Source organism: Arabidopsis thaliana, chromosome 4 (genome assembly GCF_000001735.4).
Source record: "Arabidopsis thaliana chromosome 4, partial sequence".
Lineage (NCBI taxonomy): Eukaryota > Viridiplantae > Streptophyta > Magnoliopsida > Brassicales > Brassicaceae > Arabidopsis > Arabidopsis thaliana.
In genome coordinates, this window is record NC_003075.7 from 7,914,649 (window position 1) to 7,933,657 (window position 19,009).

Genomic DNA, 19,009 nt, shown 5'->3' on the forward strand with positions numbered 1-19,009 from the left:
TATAGCTCATCACATTAAATGAATTTGTAATGTATAATGTATCACAAGATTTTGCCAGCCCTAAAATGTTATAAAATTTCAGGGGTTTCTTTGTTCTATTCGAAAAAACATAGTCATTAGCTCCTCTGTCTTGTTATACTACTCTCACCAAACGTAAGTTTTGCTTGTTTCATTTTTCTAAGTTTTTGTTGATATCAAACTAGATTTGAAGGATTTTATAATATATGTGACGATCTATGGCATGTCGATATAATCTATGTGACATAGAAAATACTCATTTGGAGGGTTTTCTTATGTTCATGCAAATTTTTTTATGTAAATTGCATGCTAATTATTTGGATAATTTCGTTTCAAAATTAGGTTTTTCTTGGAAATGAAGACAAAAGCTGGGAAACAAAAGAAGAGAAGTGTTGACTCGGATGATGATGTCTCTAGGGAAAGGAGACCAAAGCGAGCAACATCAGGCACAAACTTCAAGGAGAAATCTCTCCGTTTCTCTGAAAAATATGAAACTGTTGAAGCCAAGAAAGAGCAGATCGTGGGTGAGGAGATCGTGGCGATACAGTGAACTTCTTCTTTGGAGAGCAATGATGATCAACCTCGGCCAAACCGGAGGCTGACTGATTTTATTTTATATGATTCAAATGGAGTTCCACAGCCTGTGGAGATGCTGGAACTTGGTGACATATTTATTGAAGGTGTTGTCTTACCTTTAGGTGATGACGAAAAGGAAGAAAAAGGTGTGAGGTTTCAATCTTTTGGTCGGGTAGAGAACTGGACTATATCTGGTTATGAAGATGGTTCCCCGGTGATATGGATCTCAACTGTGATTGCGGATTATGATTGCCGTAAACCTTCTAAGAAATACAAGAAATTATATGATTATTTCTTTGAAAAAGCTTGTGCTTGTGTGGAGGTATGTAAGAACTTGTCCACGAATCCTGATACAAGTCTTAAAGAGCTTCTTGCTGCGGTTGTTAGGTCGATGAATGGAAGAAAGATCTTTTCTAGCGGTGGAGTCATCCAAGAGTTTGTTATATCCCAAGGAGAATTCATATATAACCAACTCGCTGGTTTGGATGAAACATCCAAGAATCATGAAACCAAATTTGTTGACAATCGTGTTCTTGTTTCTCTAAGAGATGAGAGTCGTAAAATTCACAAGGCTTTCTCCAATGTTGCTCTGAGGATTGATGAGAGCAAGGTCTTGACATCTGATCAACTAATGGATGGTGGTGAGGACGAGGACCTAAAATATGCTAAACTACTGCAAGAGGAAGAACATATGAAATCTATGGATCGGTCGAGAAATAAGAGAAGTTCAACAACTTCTGCTCCAAATAAGTTCTACATTAAGATAAATGAAGATGAGATTGCCCATGATTATCCTCTCCCATCTTACTATAAAAACACCAAAGATGAAACAGATGAACTTGTACTCTTTAATGCGGGCTATGCGGTTGATGCGAGGAACCTACCTTGCAGAACACTTCACAACTGGGCACTTTACAATTCTGATTTAATGTTGATATCTCTTGAGTTTCTCCCGATGAAGCCATGTGCTGATATCGATGTCACCTATTTGGGTCAGGTGAGGTGGCTCAAGATGATGGAAGGGTTTTTTTTCTCGATGATTCGGAGAACTCTACGCAATCACATGATCATGATGGAATAAACATATTCCTTACTCAGATAAAGGAATGGAAGATTGATTTTGGGGAAGACATGATATTTGTTCTATTACGAACAGATATGGCCTGGTAAGCTTACTACAATTTATTGCATGTTTCTGTCTTATTTGTTACGGCTGCTGCTTGCTGACCAAGCTATGTTTATGTTAGAGAAATAGAAACTTCCGCTAACGGCCAGTGTTTAGTTTAAAATTAAAAGCTCTTAATGTTTGTGTATTAAAGCTAGAAATAGAAACGTAGTACTTTAAGATATTTTGTTTAACTTGTTTAATAGAACCACAATGATTTATTTTATTGTTTTGCTAGAAACTCATTGTTGTAAGGTGCTTTGTGTGTAACAAGCCATGGCATCGCTCTCTTGGCCTTCCTAACCTTGCAGTTCTTCAATTATGAATTAGAATTAGAATTTGTTTTGCTAGAAACTCATTTATTATGAATTAGAATTTAAAACTAAGATTAAAAGTAGGGTAAATTAAATAATAAATTCATTTTTTAGATATTTAATTTAATTTGTGGAAGCTTACGTTTTTCTTGTCTTCATTATTTGTAATCCATGATCATAATATTTATTTATTTAATATGTAATGAGGCTTCATTAGAAATTTGTTAAGTGAGTATTTGATCAGAGATAAATTTTCTATAAAAAGAGAATTTGTGATTTTGCATAAAATAATGCAAGATAAATTATGTATTAAAACTGATATTTTGGTTTTACTTTAGTGGTTCTTTATTTATTTTGATACGGTTATTGTAAATATTATTTTTTGAATTGTTTTACATGAATTGTAGTTTTTTTCAATACCTCTCTGGCTTTCGTAATTCTAAACAAGATTCTATTGCTAATGTATCATATATATGCAGGTATCGGCTAGGGAAACCGTCAGAGCAATATGCTCCTTGGTTCGAACCTATATTGAAAACAGTAAGAATTGGGACAAGCATTTTGGCTTTGCTCAAGAATGAAACAAGGATGGCTAAGCTTTCATATACAGATGTCATAAAAAGACTATGTGGGCTAGAGGAGAACGATCAAGCTTACATTTCTTCTACGTTCTTTGACGTTGAGAGATATGTGATCGTCCATGGACAAATAATATTGCAGTTTCTTACAGAATGTCCTGACGAATATATCAAAAGGTGTCCATTTGTTACTGGTCTTGCAAGTAAAATGCAGGATAGGCACCATACAAAATGGATCATCAAGAAGAAGAGAAAAATGTTGCAAAAGGGAGAGAATTTGAATCTAAGGAGAGGCAAGGCACCTAAGGTATCCAAGATGAAAGCCATGCAAGCAACAACAACTCGGCTTATCAATAGAATTTGGGGTGAGTTTTACTCCATTTATTCTCCAGAAGATCCGTTGGAGGAGATTGGTGCAGAAGAAGAGTTTGAAGAGGTAGAAGATGTTGAAGAGGAGGATGAGAATGAAGAAGAGGACACTATACAAAAAGCTATTGAGGTTCAAAAGGCTGATACACTTAAGAAAATCCGAGGTAGTTGTAAGGAAATGGAAATAAGATGGGAAGGTGAAATTCTTGGAGAAACTTGTGCTGGTGAGCCTCTCTATGGACAAGCCCTTGTTGGAGGTAGAAAGATGGATGTTGGTGGGGCTGTCATTTTGGAAGTTGATGATCAAGGTGAAACTCCATTAATCTATTTTGTGGAGTATATGTTTGAGAGTTCAGATAACAGTAAAAAGCTACATGGGAAACTCTTACAAAGAGGATCTGAGACTGTTCTAGGAACGGCTGCTAACGAGAGGGAACTTTTCTTGACTAATGAATGTCTTACTGTTCAGCTCAAGGACATAAAAGGAACAGTAAGTTTTGAGATTCGATCAAGGCCGTGGGGTCATCAGTATAAGAAAGAGCACATGGCTGCAGATAAACTTGACCGGGCAAGAGCTGAGGAAAGAAAAGCTAAAGATTTGCCAATAGAATACTACTGCAAAAGCTTGTACTCACCTGAGAAAGGTGGATTCTTTAGTCTTCCAAGAAGTGATATGGGTCTAGGTTCTGGATTCTGCAGTTCATGTAAGATAAGAGAGAATGAAGAGGAAAGGTCAAAAACTAAACTCAATGATTCAAAGACAAGATTTCTCTCCAATGGGATCAAGTATTCTGTTGGGGATTTTGTTTATCAAATCCCCAACTACTTAAGTAAAGATAGGGGTAAAAGAAGGCCAGTGTTTAAGTATGGTAGGAATGTTGGGTTAAGAGCCTTTGTGGTTTGCCAAATACTGGATATAGTTGACCTAAAAGAACCCAAAAAAGGTAATACGACTTCTTTTGAGGTCAAAGTGAGACGGTTTTATAGGCCCGATGATGTTTCTGCAGAAGAGGCTTATGCTTCAGACATACAAGAGGTAACAACTATTTCTTACGTGAAATAAAAAAATTATTTCGTATGTTACATATTTGATAATGTTCAAAGGTTGATCTTACAGTTTTTTTATCTTTCTACTTTTGGAAATTTCTTTAGGTTTATTATAGCGAGGACACATATATTCTTCCTCCAGAAGCTATAAAGGGAAAATGCGAAGTTATGAAAAAAACTGATATGCCCTTATGTCGTGAGTATCCAATTTTAGACCATGTCTACTTCTGTGACCGTTTTTATGACTCATCCAATGGTTGTCTCAAGAAGGTATATATTAATTAATTTTCTAAATAGTTTTTGAAGATAATATATTTATTGTTGGTTCCGTAAAAAAGTTGAACCGTTGTTTCTCTTAACTATTATGTAACAGTTGCCTTACAATATGATGCTGAAGTTCTCTACTATTAAAGACGACACACTTCTAAGGGAAAAGAAGACTGAAACTGGTTCTGCAATGCTTCTGAAGCCCGATGAGGTACCTAAAGGGAAGCGTCTAGCTACACTAGATATTTTTGCCGGATGTGGTGGCTTGTCTTATGGACTAGAAAAGGCTGGTATGTATTTATCTCTAGTCATATATTTTATCTTTCAAAATGCTTGAACACCATATATTCATATGCATGGTGTATGTACACAAGGTGTATCCGATACAAAGTGGGCGATCGAGTATGAAGAGCCAGCTGCACAAGCTTTCAAACAAAACCATCCCAAAACAACGGTTTTTGTTGACAACTGCAATGTAATTCTTAGGTAAATAGCCAACAGAAAAATATACTTTACTCTTTTAATTAGGTCATTTCTTGTGCTAGGATCAGTTGGTTGAGATTATTAATTAATGACAGGGCTATAATGGAGAAATGTGGAGATGTTGATGATTGTATCTCTACTACGGAGGCAGCTGAACTTGCAACGAAACTTGATGAGAACCAGAAGAGTACCCTACCACTTCCCGGTCAAGTGGATTTCATCAGTGGAGGGCCTCCGTGCCAGGTATATCTTAAAGTTGTTGTTTTACTTCTTCGATAACTTAATTTTGTAGAATAAGTGTTCTTAATGATTTGGAAAATTTGGCAGGGGTTTTCTCGTTTAAATAGGTTCAGTGACGGCTCTTGGAGTAAAAACCAGTGTCAAATGATATTAGCATTCTTGTCTTTTGCTGACTATTTCCGGCCAAAGTATTTTCTTCTAGAGAACGTGAAAACCTTTGTGTCATTCAATGAAGGACATACATTTCATCTTACTGTAGCTTCTCTTCTTGAAATGGGTTACCAGGTAATATTTATTTCCTAATTCTATTATTTTTGTGTCATGGTCGTTCTTATTCATGATTGCTCTTTAGTAGAAGTTGGCTACATATGATATAAAGCAATGGTTTTCATATAACAAGTTTGTTGAAACATGTAGGTGAGATTTGGACTCTTGGAGGCAGGAGCATATGGAATATCTCAACCTCGTAAAAGAGCTTTCATTTGGGCTGCTGCACCAAACGAAGTTCTTCCGGAATGGCCAGAGCCCATGCATGTTTTTAATAATCCGGGTTTTAAAATCCCACTATCTCAAGGTTTGCATTATGCGGCTGTTCAAAGTACTAAATTTGGTGCACCTTTCCGTTCAATCACTGTGAGAGACGCGATTGGTGATCTTCCACCAATAGAAAGCGGAGAATCCAAGATAAACAAAGAGGTGTGGTTTAATAATTGCACCACTAGAAGAAAGTATCTATACATTACATTAAATACAATAACATGAAGTCATGGTTCTCGTGTCTTGTAGTATGAAGCTGTTCCGGTCTCGTGGTTCCAAAAGGAGATGAGAGGAAGCATGACTGTTCTCACTGATCATATATGTAAAAAGATGAACGAACTAAACCTCATTCGCTGTAAGAAAATCCCTAAGACACCCGGTGCTGATTGGCGTGACCTACCAGACGAACATGTAAGTCTTACTCTTATACACTCCGGTAGGAAATTCTTATTAAATCTACACATCATTTTAAACGCAATTTTCTTATAATTACAGGTGAATTTATCAAATGGGATTGTGAAAAACATTGTTCCCAATTTGTTAAACAAAGCTAAGGACCACAACGGTTATAAGGGACTCTATGGTAGACTGGACTGGCATGGCAATTTACCCACTTGCATCACCAATCTTCAGCCCATGGGGTTGGTGGGAATGTGCTTCCATCCTGACCAGGACAGAATTATCAGTGTTCGTGAATGCGCCCGATCTCAGGTAATAAAATCTCTAATGTTCCTTCCCTATTACTCATCTAGCATCAATATAAGTGTAAAGAGTTTCTGTTTTGGAAATTGAAGTAATGTTAGCTTATGAATACAGCTCTGAAGTGAAATGATGGTTTAATAAAATTTTTGCAGGGGTTTCCGGATAGCTATAAGTTTTCAGGAAATATAAAAGACAAACATAGGCAGGTTGGAAATGCAGTCCCTCCACCATTAGCGTTTGCTCTTGGTCGGAAGCTTAAAGAAGCCCTACACCTTAGGAACATCTAAATCTATATTTAATCCAAATGAATGATAGATTATATATTGTCACTTCATTTGATTTTAGAAGTAAAACCCTCTTCTTGAAACTCAAAGTCGTTGGTTTAGGATGACACTATAGAAGGATCTAGAATATTCTCTAGTATATTTGTTAATAATTACTATAGTTTGTACTTAAGGAAACTAGATTAATTAGGTTACCATTCTATTCTCTATATAAACATATGTAACTGTATCTCTTATGAGAGTAAATATAACTTCTTCTAATTCCTAAACTCTCATCACATTATCATTGTATCAGAGCTATAATGATCTAACGATCGACTTTGTTCCTGAATCTCTTTTTTTTTTTTTTTAGCCGAGGGCTTCCAACATTTATTGTTGTCTTTAAGCCGAGTGCTTCCAACATTCAAGTTCATCATGAACCTCTTAATCTAAGCAGAAATGCTTCCATAATTCAAGTCTAATCATAGACCTCTAAATCAAGTCTAAGTGCTTCTTTATTTTTTATACAATCAAGAAAAGATAAAAAAAAATACATCTGGTTATTTTTCGTTTTCTTAAGCCATTGAGCTTCGTTAATAAAGAGTTAAAGACTAAGGGGAGCGAGGTTTGTTTATTCCATTTTGAATGGAAAACCCTTTTATATTCTTTGGGTTTTGATTATGTTTGTTAATCAAGCAAAGCAACGATGTCTACGGACTATGCTTGATCGCCTTGCGAATTGGGTAAAGACAGATAAAAGTTTTATCCAACGTGTAAGAGTTAGTATAAATGGAAAATGTTGAGATGTATTCGAGAATTTAAAGAAAGTTAGTTGTTGTATTCTTTCCTACCTATTTTATCCACTTAAGATGTTATAATTTTTAGTCACGTCGCCATTTCGCAATACATAGATGGATGCAGACTCAATATTATCATTGGTCTATAGAGCGAATGTTTTTGAAACCTATCATTGTTTTGGTTTTTTTTACTATATAAATGTTTAAAACTTTTTGATATGAATTTTTTAAATTAAAAAAAAAAGATAAATTAATACATAAAAAATTTGTGTACCCTTTTCAATTTTTTTTACTTTATTAAGATTTGTGAGTTTTGGATTATATTGTGTTTTGTTTGGTTGGTGTGTATAGGTGGATCATGTTTTGTGCAAGATTTATCTGACTCCATCGGCAGCAAAGAAGAAGAAAATGAGGAGCTGAAGAAGATGATCAAGTGGTCGTAAAAAGAGGAGCAGCTGGATTTGCATTAATCGCAGCCTCATGATATTGTGTATCAGCCGCATCTTTTTCCTTATAACTTGGATAACATTTCTAAGTTGATCAGTTTTGAACAACAACCAGTGATCCCAGAGGATTTTGAAGATTTTTTGGCTGACTTCATGAAGCAGGATGGAGATGAAGAATCCATCGACACTGAAGGAATGATGGAACACTACACTAACTGATCTCAGCCAGCTTATAGTTTTTTTTTTCATTTTGGTTTGCGTTTTTGTTATACGGGTTTTGTTATCAGAAAGAAAAAACAGAGAGAAGATTTCATTATGTCTTAGTTGCTAATTGCTATGTTTCCTATAGGTAGTGTTCTCCAAAACAAGAGATAATTCTCCCTGTTGTTATTGCTTTTGATGCCTAGATACACAATTTATTCAACATTTTCTAATCATCTTAGAATTTCAAATATACACTAACATGTTACCGTTGTAAAACACCAGAGTCTTGTTCTTCTTCATGTTCTTCTCCTAAGCATTTGTCTTCCTCTGAAAAAAGAAAAAATATAGAATATACCGGGTCTTTATAAGTCTGATGTTCGGAAGATTCATTTAGCTCATTTGCATCCTCAATCTTTGTTTTTCTCATCTAGTACGTCAGATGTCAAGAGCCATTGAATAAACTCAGATCTTTTCGTCTGCTCTCCCTGATCTTGTGTTGAGACAGATGAGGAAGATTAACCAAACTATCCCATTCATTGTTAATCTGGTACCTTCTGAAGAAGATAACAACATCTTTACCCAGAGTTCAATCAAGTATATTTTGCAAAAACTAGCCTAGTATAAGTCACGTGTAAGATGCATGTAGAACACAGAATTTTTTTTGTTTTGATATCAATGTTAAGTATTTATACCATTTTCGAAGTTTTGACAGAAGTTATAAAGAATACAAGTAATGGAAAAATAAATCTACAGAAAGCACAAACAAAAACAAACAGTAATGGAGGAAATCTTTAACCAAGAGCGGAAACAAGAAAAGAAACACCGATTCCGAGAAGCTAAACTCGAAAATTTCAGTGATTTCCACAACTCGAAAATACCAAGGAGCTGGAATCTCATCTTACTTGCCACGAGCAAACCTTAGCAGAGGTCCGTCCTCAAAACCTCTCGAGTAAGGCACATTAACTTCTCTTCAAACTAACGCAAAACGTAAAGATAATAGAGAACTTAAACACAAATCCGACGAAGTCCTCTTGACAAGAAGATGGAGGGTTGTTCTCGTACTCGCTTGGCGGGATGGGCATTCTTAGTTGTTTAAAACTTCACCAATTGAAGTCTTATGGTTCATCATCATCCGTTGTAAGTTCCGCTTAACATCGCTATCACCGACAAGCTGATTTTCTTGTAGATGCAAGATTTACCACAACAATAAATCATCTGTTGACTCCGAGAAACCGCTTGAAAAATCTGTCTACAAACACTGCAAAATTGGAATTCTATAAAAAAAAAAAAATTCTGTTTCGATACAAACTAAACCGAGGCATAAGCTTCACCTATAGACCTAACCTGAAGTCTACTCCATTATTCATTAACGAATAATCTTTTGGCAAAAATATTAATCAAATGGCAATTTTGACCAAATTCTCATTTCATATCCGCTCAAGTTGGTAATAAAATTACCAAATATTTTATTAACAAAACAATATGAAAAAGAAAGAATTATATAATCGAGAAAAATAGAGAATATGGAAAAGTAGAGGCGTACGACAAAGAAGACCTTAACACACACAATTCAAGCAATATATAAAAAAAAAATCCAATCTTTGTTCCTCAAAAATCCTCTGCTTCGCGTTTTTCTTCGGCATTGACTTTACCAATCACAACTTTCTCCGGGATCGCCGATTTATCTTCGTTTCAACCATGACTCATATCCTTTTGATTCTCTCTTTGCTTCAATCTCTTTAGATTCTCTGTTTCTCGGCCGATTGCAGAATTTAGGGTTTTGGTTTGCAGAATTAGGGGTTAAAGTTTTCAAATTTAGGATTTGTTTTGGGAGAAGATGCAATTGTAGTTTCGTTTCTAGATTGCTCTGTTTGTATAAAGACTAGATCTTGTTGGATATTTCTCGAATGTTGCTTATGGATCTTATAAGGATTCTGAATTTGTGAAACTAGAACAAAGTGTGTTGTTTTCTTTAATTCAAGCTTTTGATTTTTGATGCGTAATCGTCACGTGGAAGTCAGAGAGAGCGTGACCGTGAAAGAGCTGCCGCTCGTGCTGGTGGAAAGGGTAAGAATGGTGACGATGGTTTGACGCCGGAGCAACGCCGTGAAAGGTATAAACGAATCTGAAAAAACGAATCTTTAGTTGGGATTGTTCTGATCTGTGTGGTTGTTGTGTAATGATTCGATCTGTGTGGTTGTTGTGTAATGATTTGAACTTTGTGTAATGGTTGTTGTTGTGTAATGAATGATTTTAGAGATGGGAAAGCATTGCAAGAGAAAGCGGCTAAGAAAGCTGCTCAAGCTGCAGGTGCGAGTTCTGGTGGTGCAGCTGGAGGAAAAGGAGCTGCTGCTAAGAAGTGATGATGATCATTTGGTTTGTCTTTTGAGCATATTGTAGACTTTATGTTTGAAATTGGGTTGTTTAGACCTGAAGCTTTGACTCTTGTCTGAAATCCCATTATAATGTCTTTGTGTTGAATTTGCAATTTGATGCTTATGGTGAAATCTTATTTGGTCTTTCTTTGATCTGTTATGAGGTTAAAGTTACAATTATACTGTCTCTTATGGTTCTTATTACTCTGAGTTTATGTTTCACTCTCAGATATGTTTGGAATCTATTCATATAGAATTATAGATCTGAGTTGTCATAGCTATTTGATGCATATGGTGAAGGCTTGTTTAGTCTCTCTTTTGGGGCATTGTAGTTCTTGTTAGGCTGACTTTATCTATCACTCTTTCTCTCAGAATGTTTGATAATCAAGTTATGCCGTCTCTGTACATCTTACTTGGTGTTTGATCTGTACAGAAGTTTATGACAGTTGTTTGAGTGTGCTCAGTGTTAGGTCATTGAATGGTTTAGTGGAATATTAATTAAGAAAACTCGAAACTAAAGATCTAGTCTAGGAAGCATTTTTCGGCTAAACACCGTTTCGTTTACCGAAAGTGTTATCCTAGTGATAGACATTGATGTCTGCTTGCGCAGTGAATCCCGTCTCTTTGATGGGTTTAAGGATTTTGCAGTTACATGGCCTGAGCTCTCTTTCTTTAGGAGCAACTAGTAGCTGTAATATACTAATTAAACGCAACATCCAAGCAATTACAATCACACCACAATAAACATGTAATTTACCATCATCATCCCTTGTTTATACTTGTAAACTAATCTTGATCATTCTACAAGTCCAGTTTAACTTTATGTTCAATCGTATCCATGTTTCATTTTCCAGATTTTCAACTGCAAGGTTGGTAGTCTCTCTGACTCATCTAGACCAATTAAATGAAGAGAGACAACCATTGCATTTTGGTTAAATCGGAGGGTAATTCACCTAGGTTCCGAGTTGGAACCAATGTAAAAAATAATACAAATCGAGTAAATTGTAAAATAATAATTTTTTGAAAATTTTATGTAAAATATAGTTCTTTATTTTATTTTTATTCTTTGTAGTCAAAATTTTGTTTATAATTTGATTCTACTTTTATAATAAAATAAATTAATTTTATTTTAGGTGCAGTTTTCGGCGCACCAAACTATAAAGTTAGGATGAAATGTAAATAAATGAACTTAAAATATATATTTTTTTTTTTACAAAGATAGTAAACTAAAATAAAAATTAAATCGAATTCACCAGAAAAAAAGAGTTTAAATTAAGTAACCACATTTGAGTGACACGTGATTGGATATTGATGGAGAGACGTGTCACTTTCAGTTTACGTTATTGGTTGTCGTTAGATCACAGTCTGACAAGCGTTTGCTGTCCCACTCTAATTTAATTATTCTTTCTTAAATAAAATTTGGAAAGTGAGTATTGTTTAGCATAATTTTACTTATTTATAAAGGTACAAATTTTATTTAATAAAACTGCAGAAAAATAAATTCGAGAATTTAATTGACACGTGTGTCTTTTTTTGTTCCCTAAAATCATTTGCTTTTTAGTTATTTTGGCTTTTCTCTATCTGTTACAGAAATTATACATATATTCTGGGGGAAAAAAAAATTACATGTAAAATCAGATTTTCATGCATTAAGCACATGATTCGCTTTTGTTCTCTAATTTGTATGCATTGAGCACATGATTCACTTTTACAGAAATGCTGTCTGCAATATATTCTAGGTATTTTACCTAAATAGGAAGAACACAATCTAAAGGGTTCACAAACTATATGTTCATGCACCATAAATTCTATACTATAAATGGTTATGTGTTTTTTCTTATAGTGTAACCTACGTTTTTCTTTGTTCACAAAATTTTTAGTAAAGCTTCTAGATGTAATGTTGAAGGGTAAATTTTAGAGTTATTTTTCTTACAATTCAGTATGTCTTTAGGTGTAACAAGTTTTGAGGAAAAATATAAAATCGGTCTATAGAAAAGTTAACATATTCGTTTACCATAATACTGAATATCATTATCACACAAAATTGTGAGGATATAATGTATCATATATAGAGACAGTAAAAAAAAATCTGTAAATATAGTTTGGATTTGTGAACCGTTTAAAATAATCTTTTTTAAAAAAAATTTAAAAATCATATTCCCGTTAATAGACTTTTTAAAAAGCGAATGTGTTTTAACAATTACAACAATAGTCTAATTACAAAATAGAACAACTAAAAATAGTGTTAGAAAATAAAAGAAGAACGGATCATATTGTTCACTGGTGGCAAAGAATCCAAAGCATCAGTTCCGGGGGATTCAAAATCCGCAGTTTTACGGTAATAATAATGGGTCAAAAATTACCAAAGAAAAAAACATTTTAAAATAAATATAACTTATGACAAAGAAAAAAATATAAAAATCATTTTACTGAAATTAAAATAAATAATACGTTGTATGTGGACAAGGAAGAAGACAACATTGTATATATGTAACTTTATAAACATGGTTCTATATCTTAGATTATTAACAAAAGTAATAAATTATTAATTAGCTCATTCTGATGTGCAATTGTGCATGATGAGTTATTCCACATTACATTCTCTTGCCCTCTTTTACTAGCACTCCTTTGTGCAGTCAGCCTCACATGTTCTTTGGTTATTTTTGTACTAAGACAAACTAATATGAATGATTCCTAAAATAGGTGATATGACGTGTTTTCCATTTGCCAAAGCTAAAAAGCATTTAGTTTTGTTCTGTAGTTGTCTTAAGCCGTGGTAAAAGAATATTTTGGAAATTAAACTAATTGTAAAGAATCTTACGAGCAAACTTCACCTAATTCAAAGAGTTCAAGAAATTTTATATTAGAATGCATATATAGCATCCATAAATTCACATGGCACCTTCGACAAATTGACTTTAATATTCTTTTTTCTTTGGTAAATAATCTTTAATATTCTTTATACACTACTACCATATGAATATATGATTAATTTTAAATAAAATCTTCCGAAGTCACAAAAAAATAAAGTTGCATCTAGTCTGAGTAGTGTCTATACGAGTCTCGATAGTCGATATACGTGATGATCTTTTTATTTTCTTTTTCACAGATGTGAAATTTATTTAAAATAAATAATAAATTTTTACTATAATTGAAATCTTTGAATATAAAAAAATAGTAAGCAAGTTATTTTACTGTTATAAATAAGCATTCTCAAAGTGTTGGGTTTTGTTTAACTTTTTGAATATTAAAAGAACCGGAAATCAACGATCAACATGATCATCCAAAAATATGGAAACCATGAAGACCGAGAAAAATCTAGATAATTGTCATATCTTAGTTTAGGAATATTTACAATTATCTCTAAATATATTATTTATATTTATGTTTATCATAGTTTGGGAAACTTAAATCAGTCTCCTCTTTATATAAGAGAATGTTATACCTAAAATTTATCATTGAACCAAATGGTGTTAAACCTAAAATATTATAGGGTATACATTTACTAACATTGATTTTCATGAAATCGACTAGTGATCACTTTTCCAAGATTAATGGAAGATGAGATATTAAGGATAGATTGTATCCAAAAAAAAAAGACATATTATGGATAGTTTAATAGGTGTATATCAAGAGAGATGTTTGAACCTAAGATTCAAAACTTTCTTCTTACAAAATAAAACGATTACTAGATAGCTTTGGCTAATTCATTGGACAAGGAAGCATTTACTTATCTACTATCTTTACTATGCAACACTACAACTCATAAGTTTTTTGATATAATATCAACTTTAAAATAGTCGAAATGTCGAATGATTAGGATCGATAAAAAAAATCAAAAATGGAAAGGCACATGATGTATGGTTTTTAGTGTAATTTTTTTTTTTTTGGTGTAAAAGAATGCACATGATGTATGTTTGAGATTCTATACCTTAGTTATTCAACTTGCACTTAAAGCCTTTGTACTGCAAGCTAGCTAGATTCATATCGTTCAATGAGAACAAAAAGCTAGATATACGAAAACTCTTCTAGCAAGATTACTAGAGTAAGAAATATATTTCAAAGTACTTGCGTAAATAATTTAGATAGTGAATAAAAACATTTGTGACCAATAGAAAGAAAACAATAACGACAAAATTAAAAATTCAGCAATTGAAATAGAGGAATATGGCTCCTCCATCAACACAATTTCTTATTTTTCAGCTTTAATTATAGTATAAATCTAACAAATGTTTTAATATTTAATAGAAGCACAAATCGTATGTATATGAAATTTATTTCAGATTAATACAATGATATGTACTAGGCCGTCTGTTGCTATTCTCTATCAACATTTGTTTTTCTTTTGGTCTTTGACAAAAAAAAAAAAAAAAAATGCTCTATCCGTAGATTTTGAGTTTTAAGCTTAAACAATTGTTTATAGACACGCTTATCTCACTCGGAAGCTCAGCCATTAACTTTTTATTGAAACATATAACGGCAAAATAGTGGTATATATTTCGAAAAAAAATCATGAAATCTAATAGAACATGTAGCAGTAAACAAATTTTTTTAATTATTTATGTATAAAATAAAATAATTATTGGAATATAACATTAAAAGGGTAGAACCTGTATTTTCTTCAATAAAGCAAAATCATAGACAATTGCTAACATTTTTTATATGTCTATTCTATTTTATATTAACGTACGAAAGTAAAATGTGAAATGTTTTGAGATCGAGAATGCTATTTTTATGAAAACAAATAACGAAATTGGAAAAATGAATTAGTAAACCAGATAAAGTCATATGTTGTCACTTGTTTTTTTTTTTGTTTTTTTTTAATGTTGTCACTTGTCATCATTTTATATTATGTTTTTTATGTCCTATCTATAAATGATAGAAAATAGAGATATTATTTAATAAACAAAACCTCCTTAAATATTTGTTTTTGAGATGATGTATTTAGGAATGTCGTATAATAGCGCCAACTTGCTAATTTATATTGAGTATTAGTTTTTAAATTATGAGACAGTGACCAAAGCAATTTTTTTATGAAAAGTTCTAATATAATTGTAGCCTTTTTTCATTAGATGTCTGGTATACATGGTTAAAAATGTCTTCACGGTGACCATCAGTGATTAAAGCCCATACTAAGACATACATTTACTATTAAAATATGTTAGAGATCAAATTGGATCAAATTAATTTACATGAAACTGGAATAGGTTAAAAATAAAAATAAGAAAGAAATACTTTTTTCCTCTGATTTTTTTGGTCAACTGCTTTTTTTTTTCCTCTTAAGCCTTTTTATAAATTTTATTTTGTCGTTAACATTTTGTTTCCATAAATCAAATAATAATTCTTTTCGTAAAACGACCCAACAGTCATCTCAAAGGACAAAATGTGCATCATCTCAAATTAGAATACGAAGCTTCCAATTCGACCCTTATCTTACCTGTTTGATTCATTGTTAAACATGTTTAATGAACTATATTATATTAAAAAAAGAAACTTATATCTTGATTAGTTACTTAAATTTAGTCTCAAAATCTAAATTGACAATATAAAAAATTGGAGTAACTAAAGATGAAGCAAGAGATGAGTATATGCGTCGGAAAAAGTGTTCTTGCAAGGAATTGTATCCATTGTAACAGTGACTAACATGAACGAACAGAATAATTTATGGGTGAATCCGATTAATTTAAAAAGTTAAGAGACCACATCAGCAAGTTATTACAATATTGTAAAATAAAGAAGCAGACATAAACTGATGTTCTAGAGAGGAAAAGAAGACAACCCATGACTTCCGCATTAGTTGGATTCAATTAGAGGCCAAAACTTGAAGCTAATCATTGTATTTGGATGATAATATTAATAATTATGGGCTCACTAATTATAAGCATTTGTGGTGATTATCTGTGCTAAACTATACGTGGTTTACAAATTAAATTTTATTCTCCAATTAGATAAATGTTATCATGAAATATCGTTTCAATAATGTTTTCTTGGTATCACATCGCTCCAATAATTAGTCCCGTACAACTGTAATTAAGAAGTTTAATAATTACTATTCAGTATGTATTCAGACGTACATATATATATATATAGATATATTTTTTGTAATTTGCATTTCACAGCGGATCACTAAATATACATTAAACATTTGTGTATTCATCTATATATATTACTATAATATAATAGTGAAAATTTATGTTTTTTGAGATGGAATCTAGCAAAGAAAAGTCCTATACTGTATGGTCCAAAGTCATATTCCTAGGTTTCGCCTTAAAAACTCTAAAGATAACTAAACAGACGAGAATAATAAATTAAACACAGTTAGAATCGTTTGTTTATTGAAAAAAAAAAGCTTAAAGAATGCTTAAAGATTAAGGTTCTTACAAGAAATATATATATCTTAGTAAGGGAAACCAAATTTACATATAAAAAAAATATAAAAAAAATTGGTACTTCTTTTTCTTGCTATGACTTTGAATATACTACAGATTTAATGTTCTAAGTTTAATTAACAAGATATTGAACATTAAACCACATCCTTTTTATTTTTCGTGTACTGTATATACATATATATTGAATATATATCTCTTATTAACAAGATATAACAATAATGTAATATTAGTACAACCATCAAATTGAAAAGCAAATTTCGTATTTATACAATATGAAAAAACTAGAAGAACTTTTAAATATTTAAAGTGACCAAATGAAAACAACGTTGGTATCCAACAACAACATCATTCGTAAAATTTAAATATAAAACCCTATACCAAAAAAAAAACAATATATGGCTATATATAACACCTAAATGAGTTAGGGCTAAGCTGTCACGTTTGGATTGATAAGTTATAAGAAAAAGCGAACGTAAAATGGAGGCCACGAACAAGTCGCAAGATAAGAAAAAATAAAGGTCAAATTATTGTTTATGAAAGAAAAAAATACAAAATATTAACAATAATATTGTTTAACCAAAAGTGTTTGTGAGACTCTTTAATTCTCTAGTTTACATATGAACAAATTAAGCTTGGCAGAGCGTAGATCTGAGTCAGATGATAATGTTTTTTTCGGACAATAAAGTTAGGTTCCTTAAATTTTCTAATATTATCTCCACATGATCACACCAATACACACACAACACTCCTTAATTCTCGTATATATAAACATTTATTCTCCACCTATTTTGTCAAAATTAAGAACAGGCTTCATTCTCTGGACAAACACTCAAAAAACAAACAAAAAAAGGAACATGGAAGATCAGTTTCCTAAAATAGAAACTAGCTTCATGCACGACAAGCTCTTGTCTTCTGGAATCTACGGGTTCTTGAGTTCTTCGACGCCGCCACAACTTCTCGGTGTTCCAATATTTTTGGAAGGTATGAAATCTCCTCTTCTTCCTGCTTCTTCGACTCCGAGCTACTTTGTGTCGCCTCATGATCATGAGCTCACATCTTCTATTCATCCATCTCCGGTAGCTTCTGTTCCTTGGAACTTTCTAGAATCTTTTCCTCAGTCTCAACATCCTGATCATCATCCTTCTAAACCTCCAAACCTTACTTTGTTCCTTAAAGAACCAAAGCTACTAGAACTTTCTCAATCCGAAAGCAACATGAGCCCTTACCATAAATACATCCCAAACTCCTTTTATCAATCAGACCAAAACAGAAACGAATGGGTAGAGATCAATAAAACTCTAACCAACTATCCCTCGAAAGGTTTTGGAAACTATTGGCTAAGTACCACCAAGACTCAACCCATGAAGTCAAAAACAAGAAAGGTTGTTCAGACGACGACCCCAACAAAACTGTATAGAGGAGTGAGACAAAGACACTGGGGCAAATGGGTCGCAGAGATTAGGCTTCCAAGGAACAGAACCCGTGTTTGGCTCGGCACTTTTGAAACCGCTGAGCAAGCAGCAATGGCTTACGATACAGCAGCTTATATCCTTCGTGGCGAATTCGCACACCTCAACTTTCCTGATCTTAAACACCAGCTCAAGTCCGGTTCTTTGCGATGCATGATCGCCTCACTTTTGGAGTCCAAGATTCAACAGATCTCATCTTCCCAAGTAAGTAACTCTCCTTCTCCTCCTCCTCCAAAAGTGGGAACACCGGAGCAAAAGAATCATCACATGAAGATGGAGTCAGGAGAAGACGTGATGATGAAGAAACAGAAAAGCCATAAGGAAGTGATGGAAGGAGATGGTGTACAATTGAGTAGGATGCCTTCTTTGGATATGGATCTCATTTGGGATGCTCTCTCATTTCCTCATTCTTCTTGACTTCAAATTAATATTTGTCAAACTTATTTTACTTACTTCTACCCTTTTTTATATCAAAAGTTTCCACCAAAGAAAGAAATTCATATTATGATGCCAAGATTGGTTTGCATTTGGGGTTGAACACATTGTAATTCTTCTTACGACCACATAATCAAGTGGTTCTCCTTTTTTTGTCTGCTAATTAATTGTTCTTTTCTTTGCGGTTACTAGTAACCATAAAATAGAAAAGTGTTTGTTTTCTAATGAGAAAATATTATAATTCTGTTGCACCAACTCCAACTTTAAAAGTCCAATGTTAGAATATTTCCTACATTCTATACTAAAGCTCAAAGGTCAATAGAGAATATGAATAG

The 19,009-nt window shown here is 33.0% G+C and overlaps 3 protein-coding genes and 1 pseudogene across 4 annotated transcripts; all 4 read left to right on the forward strand.

Moving 5' to 3' along the window:
- Positions 1–373: 373 nt before the first annotated feature.
- MEE57 (DNA (cytosine-5-)-methyltransferase family protein) lies at positions 374–6,583 on the forward strand (the record flags this gene model as incomplete). Its single annotated transcript, NM_117435.1, has 13 exons — positions 374–542; positions 717–1,591; positions 1,693–1,760; positions 2,553–4,056; positions 4,173–4,337; positions 4,441–4,624; positions 4,709–4,820; positions 4,880–5,060; positions 5,145–5,342; positions 5,475–5,753; positions 5,877–6,005; positions 6,090–6,305; positions 6,449–6,583. 13 exons carry the CDS (start codon positions 374–376, stop codon positions 6,581–6,583), a joined length of 4,215 nt encoding a protein of 1,404 aa, NP_193097.1.
- Positions 6,584–7,686: 1,103 nt separating this feature from the next.
- On the forward strand, positions 7,687–8,054 carry AT4G13611 (annotated as a pseudogene). Its single transcript has one exon.
- Positions 8,055–9,486: 1,432 nt separating this feature from the next.
- AT4G13615 (Uncharacterized protein family SERF) lies at positions 9,487–10,748 on the forward strand. Its single transcript, NM_179044.2, has 3 exons — positions 9,487–9,711; positions 10,017–10,119; positions 10,264–10,748. The coding sequence occupies exons 1-3, from the start codon at positions 9,705–9,707 to the stop codon at positions 10,367–10,369; spliced, it is 216 nt and encodes a 71-aa protein (NP_849375.1). The 5' UTR covers positions 9,487–9,704; the 3' UTR covers positions 10,370–10,748.
- Positions 10,749–17,482: 6,734 nt separating this feature from the next.
- AT4G13620 (Integrase-type DNA-binding superfamily protein) lies at positions 17,483–18,931 on the forward strand. Its single transcript, NM_117436.3, has one exon. The coding sequence runs from the start codon at positions 17,490–17,492 to the stop codon at positions 18,654–18,656; it is 1,167 nt and encodes a 388-aa protein (NP_193098.1). The 5' UTR covers positions 17,483–17,489; the 3' UTR covers positions 18,657–18,931.
- The last annotated feature ends 78 nt before the right edge of the window (positions 18,932–19,009 follow it).